Source organism: Myiozetetes cayanensis, unplaced genomic scaffold (assembly GCF_022539395.1).
Source record: "Myiozetetes cayanensis isolate MyiCay16 unplaced genomic scaffold, myiCay2020 scf3, whole genome shotgun sequence".
Taxonomy (NCBI): Eukaryota; Metazoa; Chordata; class Aves; order Passeriformes; family Tyrannidae; genus Myiozetetes; species Myiozetetes cayanensis.
In genome coordinates, this window is record NW_026087521.1 from 26,902,872 (window position 1) to 26,926,733 (window position 23,862).

Sequence of the window (23,862 nt, forward strand, 5' to 3'; positions counted from 1 at the left end):
TTATTTGTTTTGGTTTTCTTTGATAGGTGAAATGAGGAATGATTTATATATTACTGTAGAAAGAGGAGAATTTGAGAAAGGAGGGAAAAGTGTGGCCAGAAATGTGGAAGTGACAATGCATGTGGTGGACAGCAGTGGACAAATTTTAAAGGTATCTTTGTTGTATGTTTTTCCTTGCTGTAGTTAATTTTGACACACTTTTTCAGATGTAATTTTTGTGGTATTGATTGAAGAGTAAAAAAACGCTTTGGAAAGAATATATTTATCTTCTGCAGTCTTTAGGTATTCAGAGTATTTCCACTGTGCTTAAAAGCTTTATAAAATGCCTTTATAAACCTTTATAAATGTTTGTTTTATTTCTGTGATCAATTATGATGTTGAGATAAATACCTGTAATTGCCAGCCAAATAACTAATGATTCCATTAAGATGCTGGAAAATTTTGAAGCAAGTTCAAGTTTTGGAGAATTTTTTATTTCATAATAATTCTTCTTAGTACGAATGCAATTCCTTATGTTACACAGAACAGCGTGTTTTGATAATTTTCAGTTTTGTGTCTGATTTTAATAAATCAGGGATCCTTGATGCTTAAGTCACCAGCTTTCCTACAGAGAAGTAATAGGTGTCCATAGGTCAGGAATTAGACAAATTGTTTTATCTACCTTGCCATGGAAAAACCATCATGGGTGTCGCAAAGGCAACAAATACTTTGCTTCTTTCTGATCACATAATCCAGATTTATTTTTTAATGGTGGGAGATGTCACTGATAACAGCAGGGTTACAGGCTCATTTCAGAGGACTGAAGATCTTGAACCTGGTCTGTTCTGGTCTCAGTTCCAATCTTGTTTGTTGCTTGGATAAAACACTGGTTAGAGCATGTGGTGTCATGGGACTCCACGACACATTCATTGCTTAAGCGTCCCTGCTCACCCAGGTACCCCCCATTGAACACTTCGATTCTGATTGATGCGAATGACTCTTGCCATTTCTAATTTTCTAACTGGCAAATATTAACCAAGTGCTACTATTTTTGAGGGTTTTAAGATACTGAACATTGTACCACAATTGGCGTTTATGATATGAATGTAAATATTAATAGTCTTCCTTGGAAGACCAGTCCTTGATGACATTTTACCAATACACTAATCTATCTTTAATCATATTTTTTCTTCATTAGGACTTTATCTCATTTGGCTCTGGAGAGCCACCAGCCAGCGAGTACCATTCTTTTGTCCTTTATCATAACAATGGTCCCAGATGGGCTGAGCTGCTGAAACTTCCCATTCCTGTGGATAAATTCAGAGGAGCTCACATCCGCTGTGAATTCCGGCACTGTTCCAGTAAGTGCTGTGCATGACTTCTGCTAGTCCTCTCCATCACAGCTGCAGCAAGCACACAAGTTTCTATAACACCTCGGGAAAAAGACAGCTGCATGAACTTACTCTGTAGTGCTTTTTATTACTTATAAAATTCCAATTTTTTTTAAACATTCTGAAAAATTTTAGTGATGATTTTGAGGTAAAAATTGATGACTGGATACACATTCTCAATTCCAATGTATGAGAGACAGCTTTCTTAGGGATGGATAAACTTCTATATGTTGCTAAGATTGCGTATTTGGCAGCTTACATTATTTGTTGTTAATAAACACTAAATCATTCCAGAATACTCCTCTCTGTTTTAAAGTGAGATCAAAGAAAACATTACAGAAGGCAATGTGCAAATCCGAACAGAAATTCAAGATAATCTTCATCTGATTAGCTGCAAATATCTTCCAGTATGCTTGCTTATGTTGTATTAACTACATTTACTTTGTCTAAAATGTATACTATGTAAGTGCTGCTATTCATGCATTTCAGCAAAAGAAAAGGGTGAGAAGAAGTTGTTTGGCTTTTCTTTCGTGCCTCTGATGCAGGAAAATGGGAGAACTCTGCCAGATGGCACCCATGAACTCATTGTACACAAGGTAATTTGAATTAGCAGTCATTAACTGTAATGGTTCCTCTGGAACATAATTTGAATGTCCAGAGATGTGAAGTTGAGAAAGTCTGTATTGATTATCAAATGAGTCATAATCTTGTCATCATTAAAATATCCATTGCTGATTGTTTAATATTAACCTTCTTGATACAAACTGCAGCTGAGTCTAGGTATGTGTTTCAGTGCGCTGGTTTTCCTAAGTCTTACTGTTATATCACACTGTGTTTATAATGGATTTCACAAAGGTAAGTTCAATTAAAACACACAAAGTGAACCCTGTTACTGAATTCCTTGAGCTGGAAAATCAGACAAGCTCATTTATCTACTCAAAATTATAATTTTTAGAGATATTTGGCTTTGTGGAATTCTTGTTTCCACATTTAAGACCTTCTCTTCATTCAGAGGATTTGATATGCTCACAGATATATTTTCAATATTAATACAAAAATTTGTAGCTATTCATTTGACATAACCAGTGCAAATTTGTTAGATTTCAATGTCAATATATGAAGCTGTGATCTAAAACCAAAGTTTGCAACAGGCATAGTGAAAATTCTTCAGTGAAAATTCTTTGGTTTTTGGCAGAGAAATAATAATGATTCATATAATTTAGAGATTTGGTCAGGTTTTTTGTGCCATTCAGTTGTTTTAAATGGTTTGTTTTCACAGTGTGAAGAAAACACAAACCTTCAGGACTCTGGCCGCTACCTCAAACTCCCCTTTTCAAAGGGAATATCCCTAGGAAACAACAGCCAAGCAGTAAAAACCACTAAAGAGTCCTTCTGGATTACATCCTTTCTCTGCTCCACCAAACTCACACAAAATGGTAGGATATGTTGATTATTTAAAACGTGATGAATTCAAATAAGTGTGATAGCTAGCCTTGTCCGTGTCAAGCAATCATGGATGTACTCAAAAATAGTTTGCTTCTATTTATTTTATAAACTAGTTTTTTTCATAATTTTTTTTATGTCTAGATGGAAACAAGTGCATCATGGTAAAACACTATTTTTAAGTAGTTCAAGAATGCTTTTTAGATTAACATGATATTGGAATCAAATTCAGCACTTTTGGAATCAACTATCAAAACCCAGCTGCTTTAGAAAACCTCTTAATGTGTTTGTTGTAGAGTTTTTATGAAATACTTTTTGTCAACTTTAGGCTGTAGCAGGTTTTTTTCTAATTAGATATATATTGCTTGTTTTGGTGTATTATTTCTCGTACTTTAAACCAACAAACATTTACTACTTAAAACAGTCTTATACACTGGATATAAGGAGCAGCAGTTAAAAATACATATGTTTACACTCTTTACCAGTGCTCTGTATAAAATTCTTAAGGTTCTTGTTTACTTGACATATTAATACAGTTTGTAACTGAAACAAAAAACTGTTTGTGGAACAGTTTTCCACAAATTTCTAAATATTCTGTATTTGCTTGGTAATATGTTTTGACCATTCTTTGATATACCCACATTTTTTTTTCCCTAGGATGTTTATCACAGTTTTAAGATCTTGATTAGATCTCTCTTATGTGGGAATATCTGTGACTTTACCCTTCTTCTGTGTATGATGATAAAATTGCTAATTGTGTGCAAATTGATTATAGGTGTTTAACAAAACTAGAGGAGCTTTTAAAATTGAAATAATCATCTTAATTTTTACCCTTTAGTAGCAAGTGTCCAAATTAGAATTGTGTGCAAACAATGTTTTGTTTCCTTGTGCACATCCATTTTGTATTGTTATAGCAATTACCTTCAAAATAATCGAAGTTACCCAATAAAATATTTTCTCGAAGGTTGCTAATAGGGAATCAGACTGACTTTGCTTCAGTTAAAGGCCTTGATTTAGGAAATCACATGAATCTACTGATACTACACATGCTTGAAAGTGCTGCCCAAAACTTGTCTCTCTGATGAACAGTTGCCTTATTGTCTGGGGTTATAATACTATTTCTTGTTCACGGTGCAGGAGTTATTTTGTACTTAATATAAATATGAGTGTGACAAAGGGCATAAAATTTCCTCCTTTTTCTTTTTTTAACCATATTCTGAGTAAGAGGGTGTAGAATATCTGAATAATATTGATCCCCTTTTCAGCTCTGAAAGAGTTAACAATTATTTCAGCAGTACTTCAGAGGGTGGAAATATTTTCAATAGACAGGCTCATATTTTCTCCAAGGATCTTCTTTGGGAAGTTCATCTTGGTGAGTTTCCAAATCCCCATTCTTTTAAACAAAAATTTGCCAAAGTCTATTGCATGCTCAGAAAATGAACATAGGGCAAAGCATGTGGATATTTGATCATGTGAGCATTACTTCAGTTGTCCCTGAGAGAATGTAGCATATGTATTAAAAAATACAGGAATAAAAGATCTATGTGTTTAATTTTTTAAATAAACATTTGTATTGGTATTTTTGAAAATTGCTGCTTATTTTTTAATCTGTTTTTAAGTCTGGAGATTTTTCTGAACTTCTCAGAGATCTGCCTGTGTTTACAAACAACAGTGTCCAGCCTGAAAATTAATTGAAAATTATGCTGTTGTCTGGCAATGGGGTGGGGGAGGAGCCCAAACGCAGACTTGTAAAGGGTGTGACTGAATTAGGCCACAGCTTTACTGGCTTGATGGGAAATTTTACTCAGCTGTCATTCTCTCATTGATTGTTCCCACATGCCATCAGCTCTCATGCATATTAGGATTATGAGGACTAGGGGAAGGAGGCTGACTCTTAGTTGTTGGGATCCATAACTTCCTTACCCTTGATACTTTGGATGGATAATTAGGATTATTTCCAAACAATTTCTAGAGACCTTCTAACCAGGGCAGTGTGTGCATTCATCAACATATTGCTAGGAAGGCGTCCTTATCTAATCTGTCAACCACTTAGTTTTTCCTTTGCTTTTCCATTTGGTCATGAATAGTTAATGAGTTAATGTTAGCAAAAAATTATATCAGCTTTTATATATTATATTCTTAGTTGGGTTGTTATATTTCATTCTCCTAAAAAAACCCAGAAGAGCAAGAGAGAACATCATATTTTTCTACTGAGTAGTTGTCAAAACAACTTAGTTGTTTTGTCTTACTTAGTTTTACTTAGTTTTTGACATACAGGAGGGATCTCTCCCTGCAAGAGACCCAGGATCCTTCCAGCAAGTCAGAATATTTTAGCAAGTTGGCATCTACTCTCTTTTCGGCACATCCCTGGTCAGCAGCTGTTCAGCTGCAGAGCAACGTGCCATACAGCGTGGCAGTTGCAAGGCAGAGGTGTAATCCATCTAGCTGCATTTTAAAAAAGCCAAACCAGTGATCAATAAAACAAAAGTAATACTGGGAGGCTTTCCAGAGTGACCCCAGTTTGGAGGGAGTGTTGGCAACCACAAAAGCAGCCTTTTGGAAAGAGGCATGCTGACTGCCAGTTCTGGAATTTGGATTTTTCTTCTTGGAGTGCAGTAGTGTTGCAACAAGCCAATTTCTGATGTCTCAAGATTTATATGAGAGAGATGAAAAAACATCCCCAACCACTTTTAAACACGTGATTCTAAACCTTTTATGAAACCTAGTGCTTTGGATTTAAATTGCATACTTTGAGAAGGGATGTGTTTTGTTTGGTAGGAATGGTAAGTCATGTGTAGCCTATTTTAAATATACAGACCTTGATTATTATTAAGAAACTGCATTGAAAATATTTTTCTTCTTCAGCAAATTAATCAGAAGCAGTGACTTTTTCCCTTTTCCAAAACTATGTCTTCCTAGTGGGCCTATTTCTGGGGACAATTTCATATTCTCATTTCTCTTAATAGATAACACATTGCTATCCATTCCCCTTGTGATTCACGTCAGATTTTCTATTTGTGTAATTTATTCTTGGGCTGTTCACTAATGTTATCATCTCAGCAGTGTCTTTCCTCCTTAGCACTTCCCTTGAAATAAGTGCTTTGAAGTGAGTGTCTTACATTTGCTTTCCCTTTCTTGTTAATTCCCCAACAAATCCCTAATATTGAGTGTCAACTATCTTCCACCAAGTTCCTCCAGTAAACCTGTAAAGTGTTTTTTCCTGCTTTAAACTGACAGCTTCAGCCCGTCTTGCTGCTCCTCAGCTTGAGCTGAGGCTAAACAGAATAAAGTGGAGAAGTACATTTAATTATCCAAAAGACAAATGCAGTTCACTGGATTTGTAATTCTTGGTTCTTAGAAATTCCAGAAAGAATAATAAGACCTATCATTTGTCCTCGGCCTTGATGTGTCTCTGATGCATGTGTGGGACCCTTCATCATTCTTAGCACAATTCAAGTATCTCTTTTTTCCCATGCTAGCACAGCACTGAAGCAAAATAAAAAAGTAACATATAAATGCATCAAAACAATTTGTGCCTATCAAAAGTAATTAAGGTAGCAAAATATTTGTGGAATCTTATGTAGGTTGTTTGCCATTAACACCCTGGCAAGATTTGAGTATAGGGGGAGATTTATTTAATGCTTATAAAGTCAAAAATATTACTTCATTTCTTGTGGGGGAGAGGAGCTTCCCTGGAGCAAACTGCGAAAGAGGTGACACGAAGATGGGTTTTGCTCAAATATTGCTTGAGTGTGAAAACAGTCTGTGGTAGAAAGCACCCAAAGAAATGCTGAACCGAGAGGAAAACTTGCTATTCACATCTTAGTTTGATAAGTACTGAGAACTCTTCAAAAGCACTGGGTGCTTCTAAGACAATGCTGGGCAGTGATTAACTAGATTATAGTTCAGCTTAAACTGATGGAAGGATTGGATGATTAAGGTTTTCTGCTTCAAACAACAAGGCATTAAGAATTTCTGAAAAGCTGGTTAGTGAAATGTGGAAGTAGTAAATTTGAATATAAAGGGGTTTTGGGATTTATTTAATTCAACAGCTCAAAAATATGTGTAACTTTTACTGAATACATATTGACCGCACCGCTGCAGACGTGTCCGTTCAGGGGAAGAAATTGTTGAAAAGCCAAGCCAAGTCTGCAAAACTATTTTAGGATATTGAATGGTATGGAACATGAAATTCAGAATCTTAGAGCAAAGTGTTTTTTTTAGTACATCTCTGAAGCTGAAAGCAGTAACATATGTTCAAACACTATTAAATGTAGAACTTGCATTTAAGACAGGTGGAAGGGCAGATATTTTAACTGGGCCATCACCCCCTGATGAATTTTATGCAAGTTTTAACAAGAAATCATGGATGAAAAAATCAACATGTAGGTAACTGGAATATGCTGTAAGATGAGTTTATCAAAGACATATCATGCCAGAATAAACTTCTTAATTTTTCTTTTCAAAGGTTTTAGTTATTATGCAGAGGAAATGTAGCAGTTCAATAACACACCACATGGGAAATTAGAAAATGTACAGATTACAATATGAATTTTAAAACTGGCAAATAAAAGGGAATGGGCAGGTTGCAGTGAAGCAGAAGGAATTTCCTTCCTTAGCAGAAGGAAAATACTACTAGATCTGAAGAAATTTCTGGGACTGATCTCTGTATTAAAGGAGCAGAAGGGGATGGGGGTGAGAGTTACTTCACTAAAATCTGAGACAATTTGCTGCTAACACGTCATTGAAAGATCTCATTAGTTGAGAGAGACTAAATCAAAATATGATACAGCAAAGCAAGGTAACTTTGACTTAAATAAATAATAAGAAAAAGTAGAAATTATATTGAATCTAATGATAGAAAAGTCAGGATCATACACTGGTGGAGACTCCTGGGGATTCTGCTATACCCAGGAAGCTGAACAGTATTAAATAGGAGAAAGACATATTTGAGTTACCAATATGATATATCTAAAAGGCTCTCAAATTCTAGAACACAGATATCAGGTGTTTAGAGCAGACTTACTAGCTTGCTAATGTTATAGAAAGCAGTGATATAATCTTATCTGTAATGTAGTTATCATTTTGGTCAAGAAAGGTGAAGGAGAATGAATTAAAACTGGAGGAAGTTTGAAGACACTTGGCTATCTTTTAGCTCAGAATAGTTTATTTTCCAGAAGAGTTTGTGTTGTTTTTTAATAAAGCAGTATCTTAGAGGCATTGTGTTTGTTCTCTAAAAAGACATAGGAAGATTCAAAATAGTAATTAGGAGGCTATTTCTAGCTGTCAGAGGACAGTTCTGGAAGGCATCCTTCAATGGGATGAGAGAGAGCAAAATAATTGCTTTTCTTAAGTTGATAGTAGAAAAATATCTGAACAAGATTGCATGATACAGATGCCACAAGAGACTGATTTTAGTGACCCAATACCATGTTCTTATGTTTGTATTGGTGGAGCAATTATGGAATGGAATGAAAATTTGTCAATGGGAAGATCATATAACAGCAAATCTGAAGATATTTTCTTTGTTTTAATAATGCCAAATTTTGCTCAGTGGACTGTAGTAGTCAAGTTTAAAATCTGAAATGCTTTGCTTCCAACTTTAATCTTGCATTTTGTTTTTGCAGGAGATATGCTTGACCTGCTGAAATGGAGAACCCACCCAGACAAAATTGCAGGTTGCCTCTCAAAATTAAAAGAAATTGATGGTTCAGAAATAGTGAAGGTATATACCTTTCCATACTTTTAGATAATATGAGGGAAATAATGTATTTCCATGTCACAGAAATAACTATTTAAACACAAACTGTCTCGTATTCTCTCCCATCAGTTTCTTCAAGATACACTAGACACTTTATTTGGAATTTTAGATGAAAACTCTCAAAAATATGGATCAAAAGTATTTGATTGTTTGGTAAGTTTCAATCTGTGATGATGACTGACACTACTTAAGAACTAAATAAAACAAAAAAAAGGGGTTGAGTTTTTTTCCTTTTCTCTCACATTTAGGTTCACATAATAAATTTGCTGCAGGACAGCAAGTTTCACCACTTTAAGCCAGTAATGGACACTTACATTGAAAGTCATTTTGCAGGAGCACTTGCATACAGGTGAAGTCTGTACTTTTTCTATCTGATTTGAATAGTGACATTTATTACTAAACTAAGCAGAATCAATCATTAGGTTAAAGAAATGGTGTATCTCTTTTAAAAATAATTCTACTGCATATTACAGCTGGCATTATTGCCTGTTCATTAGAGATCAACTAAGTGGCCTTCAGGAGACTGAAAACTAAATGTAATATTGGGACTATAGTGATCAGTAAAATCTGGTCATATATTTTTTATTTTGTCAGTGTTTCTCATATGGCAGCTATTGGTATGCATTTTATGTGCAAAATTAACCCTTTTCCCACCTTGGTGTTGTAACACTTTCTGATGTGCTATTCTAGAGATCTTATAAAAGTACTGAAGTGGCATATTGATCGAGTCACTGAGGTGGAGCTTCATGAGCACATACAGGAAGTCCTAAAGGTAATAAGAATTGTTGAAGACAGTTATATATTTGAATGATGTATTCATACAGTACCAACAAGTTTAACTTGGGAAATGAAGCAGATTATACATAAATGATGGAATAGTAGTACTAATTCTAGGGAGCTGCAGACTTTTTCAGTGCAGTGAGTTTTTTCTCTCTTTTGTCAGTAAATGGATCATTAAAACTTACCACCACTAGGATCTGGAGCTTTATATTGCTTACTGTACGAGGCAAAGGATTCAAATATAGATTGCACTGGTGGTGTTAATATCCATCGCATGACTGAATCTAAACGGTAGACAGGCATGCTGACCTAATTGTTCAGTCCTGACACCAGGGAATTCTACTGAAAGGTGGTGGGTTTGGTTGCTCTTTTTGCTCTGGCTTGTACCATTGACAGAGCACAGCGTGCTGTCAGGCTGAGTTATACAACACAATAATCCCATTTGGGACAGGTGCTACAGTCTGGAAGGAAAAGATCAGTGTGGTACCCTTCTGTATTTTAGAATGCTTCTGTGAACTGTGGTGTCTTGCTGATAAGGAAGGACTGTATTTGTAATTTGCAACTTAATCTAATCTTTTTTTTACTGGTGGGGATGTTGTTTCATTGTTTGGTTGGTTTGGTGGTTTTTTTTTTTTTTCATATTATCTGGTTTAAAAATAGTGTTCCCTGATTTGGAGAGATTATGAAAGGCAAGGGAAGCGCAGCTCTGAGTATGTGCTTTTGAAATGTTGCTAGTATTTCAATAGAAAGATTTGCCAAAATGAAGTACTGTGGTGTCCTGTTTCAGACCCCTGTCTTAATTTGTATTATATGAGCACTGTGTGTGTTCTATTTAAAGAGGAATGTCTTAATTTTTATGATTTATCTCTTATTTTGACATTTATAGGCACAGGAATATATCTTTAAATACATAGTCCAGTCTCGAAGGTTATTCTCTATTGCTACTGGTGGACAAAATGAGGAGGAATTTCGCTGCTGTATTCAAGAGCTTCTTATGTCAGTACGCTTCTTTCTTTCTCAAGAGAGCAAAGGAACTAGTGCTTTATCCCAGCTACAAGTAAGTTTTCAAGTGTACCTTGCTTATTGGCACTTTCCACATCCAGTATAAAAAATATATGCCTGTCTAGAAAACAAAATGTGCTTTTGCTAGAGCAAAGTGGCATTTTCAGCTTTTTATCCTGCAGTGTGAAATTTTCATATCAGTGGCTTCTAAATATTCTTGTAATACATAATCCTAAAAACAATACTTCATTGTGAATTATAATAATTATATTGATGGATACAAATAAAGTAATTTCTCTGGTTTGGGCATTTTACATCTTAGTTTAACTGCATTAACACTGAAGAATTTGAGCCATACAAAAGACTACTATCATGGTTTTCATGCTTGCCAGAAAACTTTTAAGTCTTGATGAACTATATAAGCTGATATCTTTATTTCAATTAAGATTAATAAAATTGTCTAGTGCTAAAGTGCAGAGGCAAAACATACAGGGGACAGCTCTCTGCATTAAGTGCCAGAGATTTACCAACTCCTACAGCTCATAAATGTACTGTCCTCTTCCCATATTTCCGTAACCAAAAGTGTTTAAGATCCTGTTAACAGTTATTAATTTCTAAAGCTCGGTAGAAAACTGTTCTGCCAAGAAAATGTCAAATTAGAGAAAACAGAGCAGAGAGGTAGTGCTTCCATCTCATGTCATGCAAACAACTGGAGTGAAAAGACAATAGCAAAATAATACAAACAACTACATTTAGAAATATTCTTCAGTATTTTTAACCTGTGTCATCTGTTCTGCCACCAGTGTGAAGAAGGGTTCAGGTATAAGTAGGTTTTCTCAGTCAGGGGGATTTGGAGAGGAAGAAGGGAATGTCAGTTCTAGCTTCTTTTCACTGACATTCTCCTCCTTACTTTGATGGTGTTTTGTTTTTATATTTATCAACGATTTTCTAATCCAATTTTAGGATTCTTGAAATGAACCAAGACTACCACTGCTGTCTCACTCCAAAATAAAAATGTTCATTATTTGAAAAATGGAAGAGATGGAGGCTTTTATATTACTCATCTTAAAACAAAGCAAACTCCACACAAATATTTTTGGTATCATATCAGCTACATTTTTTTATCCTTTAAAAAATTTTGTCACGCAGAGATAAGTGCATTTTAAGTATAAATATTTTTGTTCTAAGTTGAACTTTTTTTACTTTCACTTTGTCCTGGGAAAAATTAACAGCTTTTAGATAATGCTTAAGGGAAATAGTCACAAGTATTAGCCTGTTAATGAACGTGAGGATATTTCTTATGAAAATATAACCATTTTTAAAGCTACTACCTACCCTTGAAATATAAATCCAGGTGTTTTTCTACAGTTACTTTAATTTCTATAGTTATTTAAATGCTATAAATGTCATAACTGTTCTGCAATATCTGACTGTCCATTTTTGCCCTGTTCCTCTAGGCTGTGTTTCTCAGCTCATTCCCATCGGTGTACTCTGAACTTTTGAAGCTCTTTGATGTAAGAGAAGTGGCAAATTTGGTTCACGATGCTCTGGGCAGCTTGCCAACTGTCATGCATGGAGATGAGTCCCTTCAAGCTGTTAAACTGCAGAGTATTGGAAAAACTGTAGAAAGTTACCTGTACACTAACCCAGGTAAGGTTAGCCTGAGCTGCCTGCAGATAAGGAACTCAAATTGTGTGCTTTGTACATGGACCAGCAGGTGCTGAAGGAAATAGTGTTCCTAAGGAGCAATTCTTGAAGTATTGCTCTGTACAAGCTGCTCATTTACAGGAATACAGTTATTTGAATTTAGTGGTTTGTTTTTCAGAGGCAGACTCTTAAAATATAGGGTTTTTTGATCACTGCCTGTGAAGAAAGCTTGCCTTATATTTTTTAAGTAATTATAAGGAAAAATCTTTCCTAAAACTATTTTTCTCCTTTTTTATTTTCTTTGGGGGCAGTTCATTTGTGGGCAGTTCATCAAATAGGTTTTCACTTATCCATTAAGTCTTATTTGTGTAACTCTTTCTAGTTCCACACTTTTGATTCTCTGTTTCTTGATGTAGCATAAAATGCTACACAAATGCAAGTGATGCTTGGTGCACAAAGTATATAACAGCATAGTTATTTGCTGTGCAGAAGAAAAAACTTCTGAATGGTGGTAAGCATGACATTCTTTGTTTCCATTGTAAGTGAAACTCATAGAAGTAACCAAGTATTAAATTTGATATTAAGTAGCTTTGAAAGACAATAATTAAAATGGAAGATATTTTAAGAATATGCAGGATATGCATAAATACTTTGAGATGCTGAAAAATAAAGGAAGAGTTCTTTGAGCATATTTTTTTAAAATGCTTTCAGTGGTTCTACTTGATAAGTATGAGCTCAAAGAAATGGGTAAGAAGTACTGCATGATGGATACTCTTCTTCATTTTGGCTGGAGTAACAGTTTACACCTGTGAAACCCCACAGTATTTACTTCCAGAGTAGTCAGTCAGCTCTGCCTACAGCTGACTATCAGACCTTTGATACACTGGGTAAATGATGACATATTCATGGAGCAATATTAAGAATACTCTAACTTACACTTTTCATCTTCCAAAGTACTTAGGGACCAGGTACTGTCATGGCCGTTTTCCTCCCATTCTCAGTTAGGTCAGCCTAACTAGACAATCCAAATATATGAAGGTAATTAGAGTTACTTAATGCCATGTAAGGGACTCCTGGGGACTTTCTTGAAAGGCTGGGGGTGTTTTGAAGCACAAGTCCTATGAGGAGAGGCTGAGGGAGCTGGTGTTCTTTAGCCCAGAGAAGAGGAGGCTCAGGGAGGACCTTATCGCTCTCTACAGTTACCTGAAAGGAGGTTGGAGAGAGATGGGGCTTGGTCTCTTCTCCCAGGCAACCAGTGACAGGACAAGAGGGCATGGTCTTAAGCTTTCCAGGGCAGGTTTAGGTTGGACATTAGGAAGAAATTTTTTACAGAGAGAGTAATCAGACATTGGCATGGGTTGCCCAGGGAGGTGGTGGAGTCACAGTCTCTGGATGTGGCACTTGGTGCCATGATCTAGTATACAAGGTGGTGTTAGGTCACAGGTTGGACTCGATGATCTCAGAGGTCTTTTCCAATCTAGCCGATTCTGTGATTTTGTGAACTGTAAATCTACTTTTACAACTTTTTTTTGGTCTTTTCCTTTTGTAAAAGAATTAGGTTTTTATTCAAATCCATCTTCTTTATTAAACAGTCATTATAAAGAAGAAGTTGGTTTGGCTATAAAAGCAATGAAAATTACATCTTAAAATTTACATGGAGTGTGGGTTATACACAGATAAAATATAAATTTCTTAGACCACAAGGAAACTGATGTGAAAGACATCAGGCAGTAATATAAGCTCCTATGTCCATAATAGAAAACTCAGACAAAGACTTGTACAGTATAATTTCAGTCATTATTGATCTCTTTGCTGCCAATGTTTTATCTCTTTAAAATAGGAAAATATAAGTAGATTTTCCCTCAGTCAATCCCTAGAAGGAGGTCCTTTTAAAATCCTCTTGGGAAAATAAATATTGCACTAGACTATGCTAATGTGTAGAGTAAACTGTACATCCTAATGTGGAGTTGAGGCTAGGTGCTGTTAAAATAATTGATTTCTGTCTCCTGGATGAAGATGATGAATGCTGCAAGCTGCAGTGCTAGCTAACACACTGAAAGTAGATGGAACATGGGAATAACTATTTATTCAAACATCTGAAAATGAGGAAGGTACTTCTTAGATAACATTATGTGTTATCTGGAGCTTGCTTGAAAACAAGTGAGAGTAATTTAGCATGTGAGTCTTACACACTCCGTGCTGGAAGGGCCTGAACAACTAACACATTAGCTCCCACTTCTGCAAAAGTCAGCTGACACTAAAGCTACTCTTCCAATAAAATTAAGAGATGTGTTTGATATATTGTTGAAAACAGAAACATCAGGCATGCAGGGGTTGATTTAAGGTACCCACAAGCAGATGTTTAGTACCATTTCAGATATATTTGATGCATCCGGTCTCTGCCTGCCTCTCTGGAGGATGTAGGTTATACATTGTATTTACTGATCATATGTGAATAGGACATTTGTATTGAGGTTTTGGTATAGCTTGCTTTGACCCTTTTTCTTTTTCAAAGATTTTAAACTTCAGCTCTTCCTATAGGTAACAGCTACAGAGTTGTTACAAGCTGTCAACAGCATTATCTGACTAGCTCTTGTGAGAAGTTAATGGGTGCTAAAGCCTTACTTTACTGGCTGTCTAAAAAGAAACAGATTACAATTTTCCTGCTGATAAAGATGATTGGCATTTTATTCCTCTTGGCCTTTCTTCTTGTCTCCTGGGTATTTTGGTCTTTGGACTCATCCGTATTGATACTTGTAGAATGGCCAAACTGATGTCTGTAACTAGAAGAATTTCGACCTTTGTTATTTCCAATACATCAGTAGTCTAGCACCCTTGTTTGTTTGTTTGTTTGTTTTTTGCATTAAATATTATAACTTCCTTTGAGGAAGAGTTAAATCTGTTTTACTATGAAGAGTTAAGGCCAATAACAGAGAAACATATCTTGAACCATGTCCTTACTGGCATAGTTAAACAGGAGGAGAACAACAGCCTTTTTTTGTTTTCTACTTTGAGCTTGCAAATTCAATAACTATGAAAACATGAGATGTGTAAGTAAGGAACATCTAGGTTTTGTCATCAAAAGAGGGTGAGTTTTCTTAGAATCACCACTGAAACTACATATCAATTACCAGAAGGGAGATTACATTAGTAGGTAAAATCCTAAAAAAAAAAGAAACCTGCATATTGATAAAACCCACATCTTAGCCCAGTTATAACCTGTGGTGCAGCTCTTTATCAAATGGAAATTATTCTTACATGGAAAGAAACTTTGTGTTTTTCCCAAAATATGAGGATTTGGAGCTCTGCAAGAGTAGCTGGGTAGGACTCTTCCTTTTAGTGATGCAAACTGTTCAAAGCCAGTGGAAGAGGGGTTTAATTCTATGACCATTTACACCAAATAGTTATATCATATGTATATTATGAAACTAGGAAAAATCCTGATTTGATTCTTGATTTCATATATAAAGTTTATTTTATATATTCTATATATAAGTTATTAATTTTTTATTTTCCTTAATTACACTGAATCCCAAAATTAATAGATTGAAAAAGTGATAATCACTTATTTGTTTTCTTTCTGAGATTGACTACTTCCCTTATTCTGTCTTTGTGTATGAAGTCATCTGAGAATTGTATCCTGTATATTACAGGAGAATGTACATGTAGGAAATTGTAAGTTTCAGTAGTCATTTGGAGACAAATATCTGACACAATCAGTAAGAATAATTTAATATCTTTGAACTGCCTTGTGTAAAGTATGTTAGATTTCTAACAGGGATGAAAAAAAATCATTAGCAAGCTTGGAGAAGATACCATTAACTCATAAGGAGGCTTAGTTCTAGAAGCTAGGTATTATGATTTGCCTCTTATTCCATTGTTTTTTCAAAAGACTCAAATCTAATCATTAAAAAGACTTATGTCTCAGTAATCACTGCAAGCTAATTGATTGCTATCAAAATGCAAAATGCCTATAATTATTTAAATTGTCGTTACAAGTCCTGAATTCAATTTAGTTAAAATTCATTAAACTTTACGAATACAGATTTGGGAAAAAAAAAAAAAAAAAGGTAATTTTTTTTCAAGAGATAAAGGTTTTACACATGGATCCATAGTACTGTTTTGAAGAACTCCACAATCTTTTTCAGATTAATTAGTTTTACTTAATTTGTCTTCCACAGCAATATACTATTCTTTGGAGTTGCTTCTATACACACCTGTGGGGGGGATGTATGTTGCATACAAAAATTCAGCCTTTATTAGAACCTTTATAGTGGAGAGCAGAAATACAGATTATGGTTCTTATCTGTAGCTTAATTTTAGGCTGGGGAGGACTTTCTGAGCCATGCCTGTGTTTTCCTTCTGCATTATAGGCAATTTTTTTCTTACAACTTAAAACAGTTCTTTTTACAAGTTTTGAAACTCACTGTTCTGAGAGCAGTGACGTGTCCATAGAGTCACAGAACAGGCATATATGTTTGGTTTTGGAATTGCAGTGACAACTGGTTTTTTGGATTAAGTAGTTTCTTCTCCTACCATCCTTTTATCCAAACAAGGTGGCATAAATTGAATAGGTTCAAGTAAAACTATCAAAACCAAGACAACTTCCTTGTTTCTTACTGTACAAGAAGAATGGTGTTTGTTTGAAATGTTCAATTATACTAATTTTTTTTCCAAGCAGGCTAAAGTTTTGACCATCAGTTCAGATACAGTAGTTGAAGTGAATATCATCTTTCTGAAAGTAATCTTTAAAATACAGTAGACTAAAGAAAGTGATGTATGTCTCTTCAGATGTTTTACCACTATCTGGAAAGCAAGGGGTAAAGTTGTACTGTGTTAAATACTAAATATTAATATTGCACAGGAAAGTCTCAAGGATTGCCCAGAGTCTAAGATTATCCTCTTTCTAATTATGCCAAGCATGTACTTGAAAAGCTCTGTGTTGTGATTTTTTTTTCCTTTTCTTTCTGTATAATATTTGTAAAGGGCAAGTATTAGCATTTTAAACAGTCAGCTAATTTAACTTCCTGCACAGAAGAAAAATTAGGACAGTGACTGATGACTAGGAGTTCTTATTATTGTAACATTCCTTGAGCTCATTAATTTTTCTATATCCAGTGGCTGACATTGCAGCTGACAATTAGTAAGAAAAAGAGTAACCTGAGACAAATGTTGTACACTGTGTTCTCCAAACTTTCTCACCTAGTCCTTGGTTTGCCTCAGAGGTGAATGAACCAGATCTCCTCTTCTGAAATACAACTACATCTCTCCACCTAAAAAGATAAAGACAGAGTAGTATTTAGATTCTGGGCTTTTAAGGAATAAATCTAAAACTGTTATATGTGGTGGCCATTTCAAAAACTGGCACTGTCGTCTCCTCTATATAGTTGCAAGTCACTGTAAGATACTTTTGCTAATCCATTTGTCATGGTAAGGCAAGGTTTCTGATCATTTTATGAAGCTTTTGCAAAAATGAGATACTTGAAACAGTTGAATGAGGATGCTCAGTTTTATCTGAGATGCTTCAGGCCATATCATGTGTAAGAGCTGGCTATTTACAAGGCAAGTGTTGCTACACGTAGATTCTCTGGTGTTCAAAACGGAGTTCATGATGCTGCACTTACATGTGAGCAGTGCACAGAGTACTGGGCACCTCAGGTAAGGCACCAAATGCTGTGTGGGCTCATCAGGAAGCTACCTAGAGTTAACCAAGAAAGAACACCTTGGCACAGGGCTGCTCTTAGTTTCTTCTCACCTTCTGGGCTGAGGGATTTGAGCTGTAGCTGCAAGAGAGGACCTGCTGTCCTCAGAAGACTTATGGTCCAAACAATAATACTCATACCAGTAAGGTGTGAAAGAGCTGCTATAACTGCTCTGTGATAGCTGTGGAGTTCAGTAGTGATTTAGCATTTTCCTGGGAATGGAAGACCAGGTTTAGTGCTCTGTAAGTCTGGATTCAGCTTCCTATTGCCTGCCTGCTAGGAAAGTACCCCAACCATAGAAATACAGGCTGATTTATGCAGTGAACCCTTCATCTTGTCTCTCGATGATGGATTACAGATAGTCGAGAATTCAATACGTAAGGCTTAACAGAAAGCAGGGGAAAGGAGCCATCCCCTGTAATCTGGAGGTTTAAGTCTTTTTGATAGGAATGGAGAGTCCTGCTTTATTGCTTCAGCTGAAGGCATTAGGTCTGTTTTTTCATCCAGCAGGAATCAATAAGCAGATTTAGGAGTGGGGATCAAAAGGTGGCATTTCCTAACCACAGGTCAGCACGCTGGCCATTTCCCTGTCTTGTATTATACGGATGACTAGACAATGAAAACAAGACAATAATAGAGCATAACAAGATTAGTGCTTTATTTCAATGAGGAAAAGAAGCATTAAACAAAACCTCAGAATAAATTATCTTTTTCTTCTTCATGTTAAAAATTAGGGGAAATAGATGAGGGAGGGAAAGTGTTTATAGAAAGAGTAATCTACAAACAATACCTGGTTGGCAAAATTATTTTGAAGGGGTAATTTTCCAGCAAGATAACTCAGTTCTAAGGATATAATTGCATTAATGAACAAAGAAACTCTGTAGATAAATATATTTATATAATGAAGTATATAATCATCATTAAAATTTCAATAGAGGAAATTATTCAAGTACATTTCTATGAGAATATAAATTCTCAGTTATGTAAAAGATCTAAAAATAACAACAAAATTAAAACAGGTAACACCCTTTCCATTTATCAAGTTGTAAATAGGTGTTTAAAGTGTTATCACAAGTGTAGGTATTAGGGTTCTTCCCATTTAATATTGTCTTTAATTGTAAGAAAAAGAAGCAGGAAAACATAGCATGTTAATTACTTTCTTGCTTAATTTTCAGAGAATTCAAGACTGAAAATAGCACCAAAGAGCTGTGTTTAAAAAATGAGATAGTGGAAAAGCAAATCATTTTATGTAGTCACCATTATGTAGTCTAAATTGCTCCTACTCAGTAGGAGTGAGGAATCTGGAAAAGTGAAGATCTTGTCTGTAAAACAGAACTCATCTGTAGAATAACAGAATTTCCAGATGAAGTCTGTTGTGACCTGGGCTTGTAAATGGGTCCTGTCACTTGGCAGGAATACTAGAGCATAATTTCACATTGTTTTGAATACAAGTGTTACTGTGCTGCTTTTTTTTGCATGACAGTTCAATAAAAGCTAAAATATTTCTGTTATATATAGTATATTCCACACAGTGGTGTTTCTCTCCATCCATGACTTTCAGCATATTGTTTATTCTTCAGACATTTCCTTTAGGTTATTATGATTTTGAAGTAAAATCTTCTGCTTATAAAAAATATTGGTTAAAGCAAGCAAAAGCTCCTGCTCATCTGAAATACTGTTTTGGACTGAAGGCACATTTTATGTCTGTGTTAAATTTAGTGATTATATGAGAGGGTCCTACTCATAAAATATTTAATTTTTTCCAGATTCTCGATGCATTCTTCTTCCGGTAGTTTTGCATCATCTCCACATGCATTTACAAGAGCAGAAGGACCTTATAATGTGTGCCCGTATCCTTAGCAACATATTTTGCCTCATCAAGAAGAACAGCTCAGTGAGTAAACACCATATCACATCCATTTGAACTTCTTTTTATGGCTCAATGACTTTTAATGACACAGACTGGACCTTACCCCAGAGCATTTTAAAGAGTTGTCTCTGTAATAAATCTGCATAAATCTGTCATTTTGATTTCTCATTGCTCTTTTTTTCCCATGCAAGAGTATTTTAATTGTGGTATGTAGTGTTTTGCCAAGTTTTGACTCTTTTTGAGTACTGCGCTAGAAGGAAAGAAATGTCCACTTTCTTTTAGGGGCATTTTCTATTGTGAGCTATTTAGTCTTAGGGTACACAGGTTTAATATAGGTAAATAGGTCGATATGAGTATTGCAAGGGGAAATGCACTTGGTTGTTAGTTGATAAACTTTGTGGCCAATTTCTGATGTTTGTGTTTGCAAATTAATCTATGAAAGCTGCATATGAGAGCTAGCTTAGCCAGGTGTATTGTGAATGTGAAGATGATGATAGGTTCTGGCAGGCAGCAGGATATAAGACAATTAAAACCAAACATTGCCTGTAGTTAGTGCAGTACATGCATATCAAGGCCAGCGTACATTACCTTATATGCATTAATAAGAACTGTTTTATGTTTCTCCATCCAATTAAAGTTGCTCCATCAGTGATTTGATATAGGTGTGTCTTGCACCTTTGACACTGTAATAATGTTTTTATTGCAGCTTCTCCTTGGTTAGTATAAAACCTCATCACAAGATAAAGTGATAGATGCTAAAGCAGAGCTGTGGTTTTGGATTGAGAGAAAGGCTTACATGTCTGGTCCTAATCGCTGCAGATCTTCCATTTGGAGTCACTAAGCCAGAGATGTAGACATTAACAAGTGGATATCTACATAAAACTCTCTAATGTTCAAAATATGCAGCTAATAATTTTAGTAGTCTTTGGTGAATTTGACATGATTTTTGTGGATCAGTTCAGATGGTAGTCAAGATAATTTAGACGTTTGAGGGAACAAGTGAATTTGCAGTAAGGCAGGTTTGAAAATTAAGACTGTTTGCCATTCTAATAGTAGTTTGTGCGTGGATCCTTGCAGTTCATACAGTTCCTAATGTATCATATGCTTCATACAAACAAACAAAAAACCAAAACCAAACAACACCCCCCAAAAATCTAAATCACTCCTACACATCAGTGTCAGCGAAGTTGAACTGTTTGTTTGTTAGCTAAGTTTTAGTTTGATTTTGTGCATTTGATTATGAAGTGTTTGTTTCTGTGAAGAAGTGTCATCTTAAATTGTGGATAAAATCGCTCCAATTTCTGTCTGTTGCAGTGGAGACAGAAAACAATGTTGAAACAGGGAAAACATGTCCATCTGAATTAAAAAGGAGAAGTAATACTTGACTTTATCAAGTATTTTTATGCTTGTAACTGAGGTCTCTTTTGCAGTGAACACTTTGGTTTCTTTGTATTGATGTTGTGTTGTAGGCTTACATAAATGACTAATTTGTTTGTGCTACTCAGTTGATGGGAAGCAATGTTGCTGGTCCTTGCTGATGAAGCAGGTCTTGAAGGTTGAGTACCATCTGCTTGTTTCTGGTGGTAGTTTCAAAGTGTGAAAACAGAATTCTGCTTTTTAGAATTTAAGCCTTTCTTGGCAATTTCCCCAGAAAATATATGGGTGTTACCTATAAAAATCTTGCCCGAAAAGTTCTTGTATATTATTTACTGCTTTCTTCTAAACATCAGTTACAAAAAGAGACATGCTAATTTGATGAATGCTTACATATTCAAAGTTATCCCCATAACTGTCCTCCATATTTAAGTACAATGTAATTAATTGAAAACTGTTAGGAAAAACTCTATAAAATTAAACAATAGCTGAAATAGAAAGTAGTCCTTGTTTCTTGAATGTAGGATTCTTAATAAAACTACATCAAAAGGAAGTATGTCTGTGGTCATCTTTCTACTTTAAATCTTAAATGTTTTATTTATTATTTAAGGAAAAGTCAGTCCTGGAAGAAATTGATGTGATTGTAAACAGTCTGCTAGATATTCTATTAAGGACCATACTAGAGATCACCAGCCGACCACAACCCTCAGGCTCTGCTCTGCGTCTCCAGTTTCAAGATGTGACTGTAAGTTTCTTAAAATTAAATAGCTCACAGTTGTCACTGGTAGGACTACTAGATTTGTGATGTTATTGTCTTTGTATTCACAGTGTTAAGATTTTGTGTATAAAACAGACAATGAGAACAACGAAAACCTTTCCTGAGTGAAAAATGAGTGTTTTACTCATTTTTAGTGGAAATAACGATTTTTTTAAAAATTAAATTTATTGATAAATTGTGACCAAAAAAAACACAAAAAACCCAAAAACAACAACAACAACAACAAAAAATAACAACAAGCTCAAAAGATAAAATTTCTTTTGAGACTCTTTCAAGTTAGTAATTATTTCAGTATGTTTCTTTTGTTGGCAAATGTAATAGCTTTCTGAAACTCTCTTTTAAGTTTGAATTCCTGAAAATGGAAGATTATCAATCCATAACATTTTACTTCCTAAAATGCATACATTTTTTCATGATGGAAAAGCTCTAAAATGTCTGCTGAATCTATGATGCGAACTTCTACAAATCCAGATTTATTAATTGGAAGGCATTTTGTTGTTCCCTTGGCTAAGCATTTGAGCTTTGCTTCTATCACGAGAAGTAGAGCATAGAGGATAGATTTAGAAGATCAGCAAATTATGTTTTTGGGAACCTGCTATAACAACTCATGCATATTAGAAGGTTGAAATGCAGGCATTTACAGAGAAGCCTGTGATGAGCATTGATCAAAGAAAGTAAAATGTTATTTTGCTTTGTTTGCAGCAAAGTTTTCACTTTACTTTTCAAGGGCAAATTGGTTCTGATATAGCCAGGGATGTGACCCCAATATGAAGTGAAGGAGTAGCATTTTGTGCAGAGAACATACTAAGTTGAGTGATTTGCCATCTTATTATACACTTGACTAATTAATTTTCCAATATTTACATTGTAACAGTTTTTGTTAAGGAAGAGATGGTTGCTGTTTAAACTAGAATTTCCTCTGAGATCAAATATTTCAAAAGCATTTAATAACTGTGGAAGAAATGTATTGTTGATGGTTTTTTTGTTTGTTTTCTTTTTTACTTTGTCCTACAGAGAACGAACTGTATATGGAGTGTTTTATGGAGCTGACCAAGCTCAGTAATAACACCAAGCTTTAATCACTGTGATCCAGCAACACTATGCATCTAAGACTTTGTTGTTTTTTTCTTTAAATTCCAAAATTACAAATGTATGCTGTGTGGCATATCAGGCCACCAAAAGAAAATCTAAGCTGAAGAAAGGGGTGTAGTATTAGACACAGTAGTGTAGCAAAGCTTTGAGCTTATTGTTTTTTTATGAGATATCCACTTGCTTGTAGATTAAGTTTTCATTAAACACCACAACAGCTTAATTCTGTTATACCATCAAAAAATTAGACTCGGAAAGTGCTTTCAAGTTGCAAAATTTTCTTTAACGTATTAGAAAAGTCATGTCATTGTCACCACAGGCTCTAAAAGAATACTTAATGTGGAAGTGACTCACAACACAGCATAAGGCAATAGTATACATTCATGTAGAAACATCATGCAGTATGGGCTTCTGGCAACACATGGAGGCAGATTCTTGGAACTATTTGTAGAGCAAGTATGATAAAGCACTCAGTGAGAGTACAGAAGTAGAATCTGTTCCAGTATGTTACCATTATTTCAAACTGCATGTATCACAAAATATTCTTTTTGAGATGTATCATGGCAGCAGACTTGATAAACTTCTGTCATAGTTTCAAATTAGGCATAGTCTTCCTTGTGGAAGTAGTCCCAAACTCATCTCAGTGTGATCTTCTGGGCCCAGGTATCACTGTTGTTCTTCACAAATAAACAGTATAAAATCAAGCATCATCAGGCTTCGTGCACTGTTTCTTTCATCTCAAGTAGTTTTGGTACCTGGGTATCATTTAATTGGCAGTGAGCAGTCTTGTTAAATGGTAACCTGCAAGATGAATGTGATGCTTTAAACTGAGCACAAAGAAGACATGGCTTCAGGGTGTCAGTGTTACAGATGTTGCACTGACAAACATGGAATTTAGTGAAATGGTGAAAGTGAAACTTCTGCTTTAGTTTGTCAGTGATTGAGACCTTTGGATTTCCTTAAGAAAAAATGCATTTGTATATAAAGAGTTGGCAGAAAGCAGTGCAATTAAAGTGAACCTTTATATTTCACATCCTGGAAGTTCA

General features: G+C 35.2%; 1 protein-coding gene across 4 annotated transcripts in view; it reads left to right on the plus strand.

Moving 5' to 3' along the window:
- DOCK4 (dedicator of cytokinesis 4) overlaps positions 1 to 23,862 on the plus strand; it is a 241,377-nt gene that overhangs the window by 151,608 nt on the left and 65,907 nt on the right. For all 4 annotated transcript variants that reach the window (XM_050324050.1, XM_050324052.1, XM_050324051.1 and 1 more), the window contains exons 14-25: positions 27 to 151; positions 1,178 to 1,340; positions 1,860 to 1,966; positions 2,650 to 2,806; positions 8,441 to 8,538; positions 8,644 to 8,727; positions 8,823 to 8,923; positions 9,265 to 9,346; positions 10,241 to 10,411; positions 11,814 to 12,006; positions 19,472 to 19,599; positions 21,560 to 21,694. In XM_050324050.1, the coding sequence (XP_050180007.1) occupies positions 27 to 151; positions 1,178 to 1,340; positions 1,860 to 1,966; positions 2,650 to 2,806; positions 8,441 to 8,538; positions 8,644 to 8,727; positions 8,823 to 8,923; positions 9,265 to 9,346; positions 10,241 to 10,411; positions 11,814 to 12,006; positions 19,472 to 19,599; positions 21,560 to 21,694 (1,544 nt within the window). The remainder of the gene's footprint in view (positions 1 to 26; positions 152 to 1,177; positions 1,341 to 1,859; positions 1,967 to 2,649; positions 2,807 to 8,440; positions 8,539 to 8,643; positions 8,728 to 8,822; positions 8,924 to 9,264; positions 9,347 to 10,240; positions 10,412 to 11,813; positions 12,007 to 19,471; positions 19,600 to 21,559; positions 21,695 to 23,862) is intronic.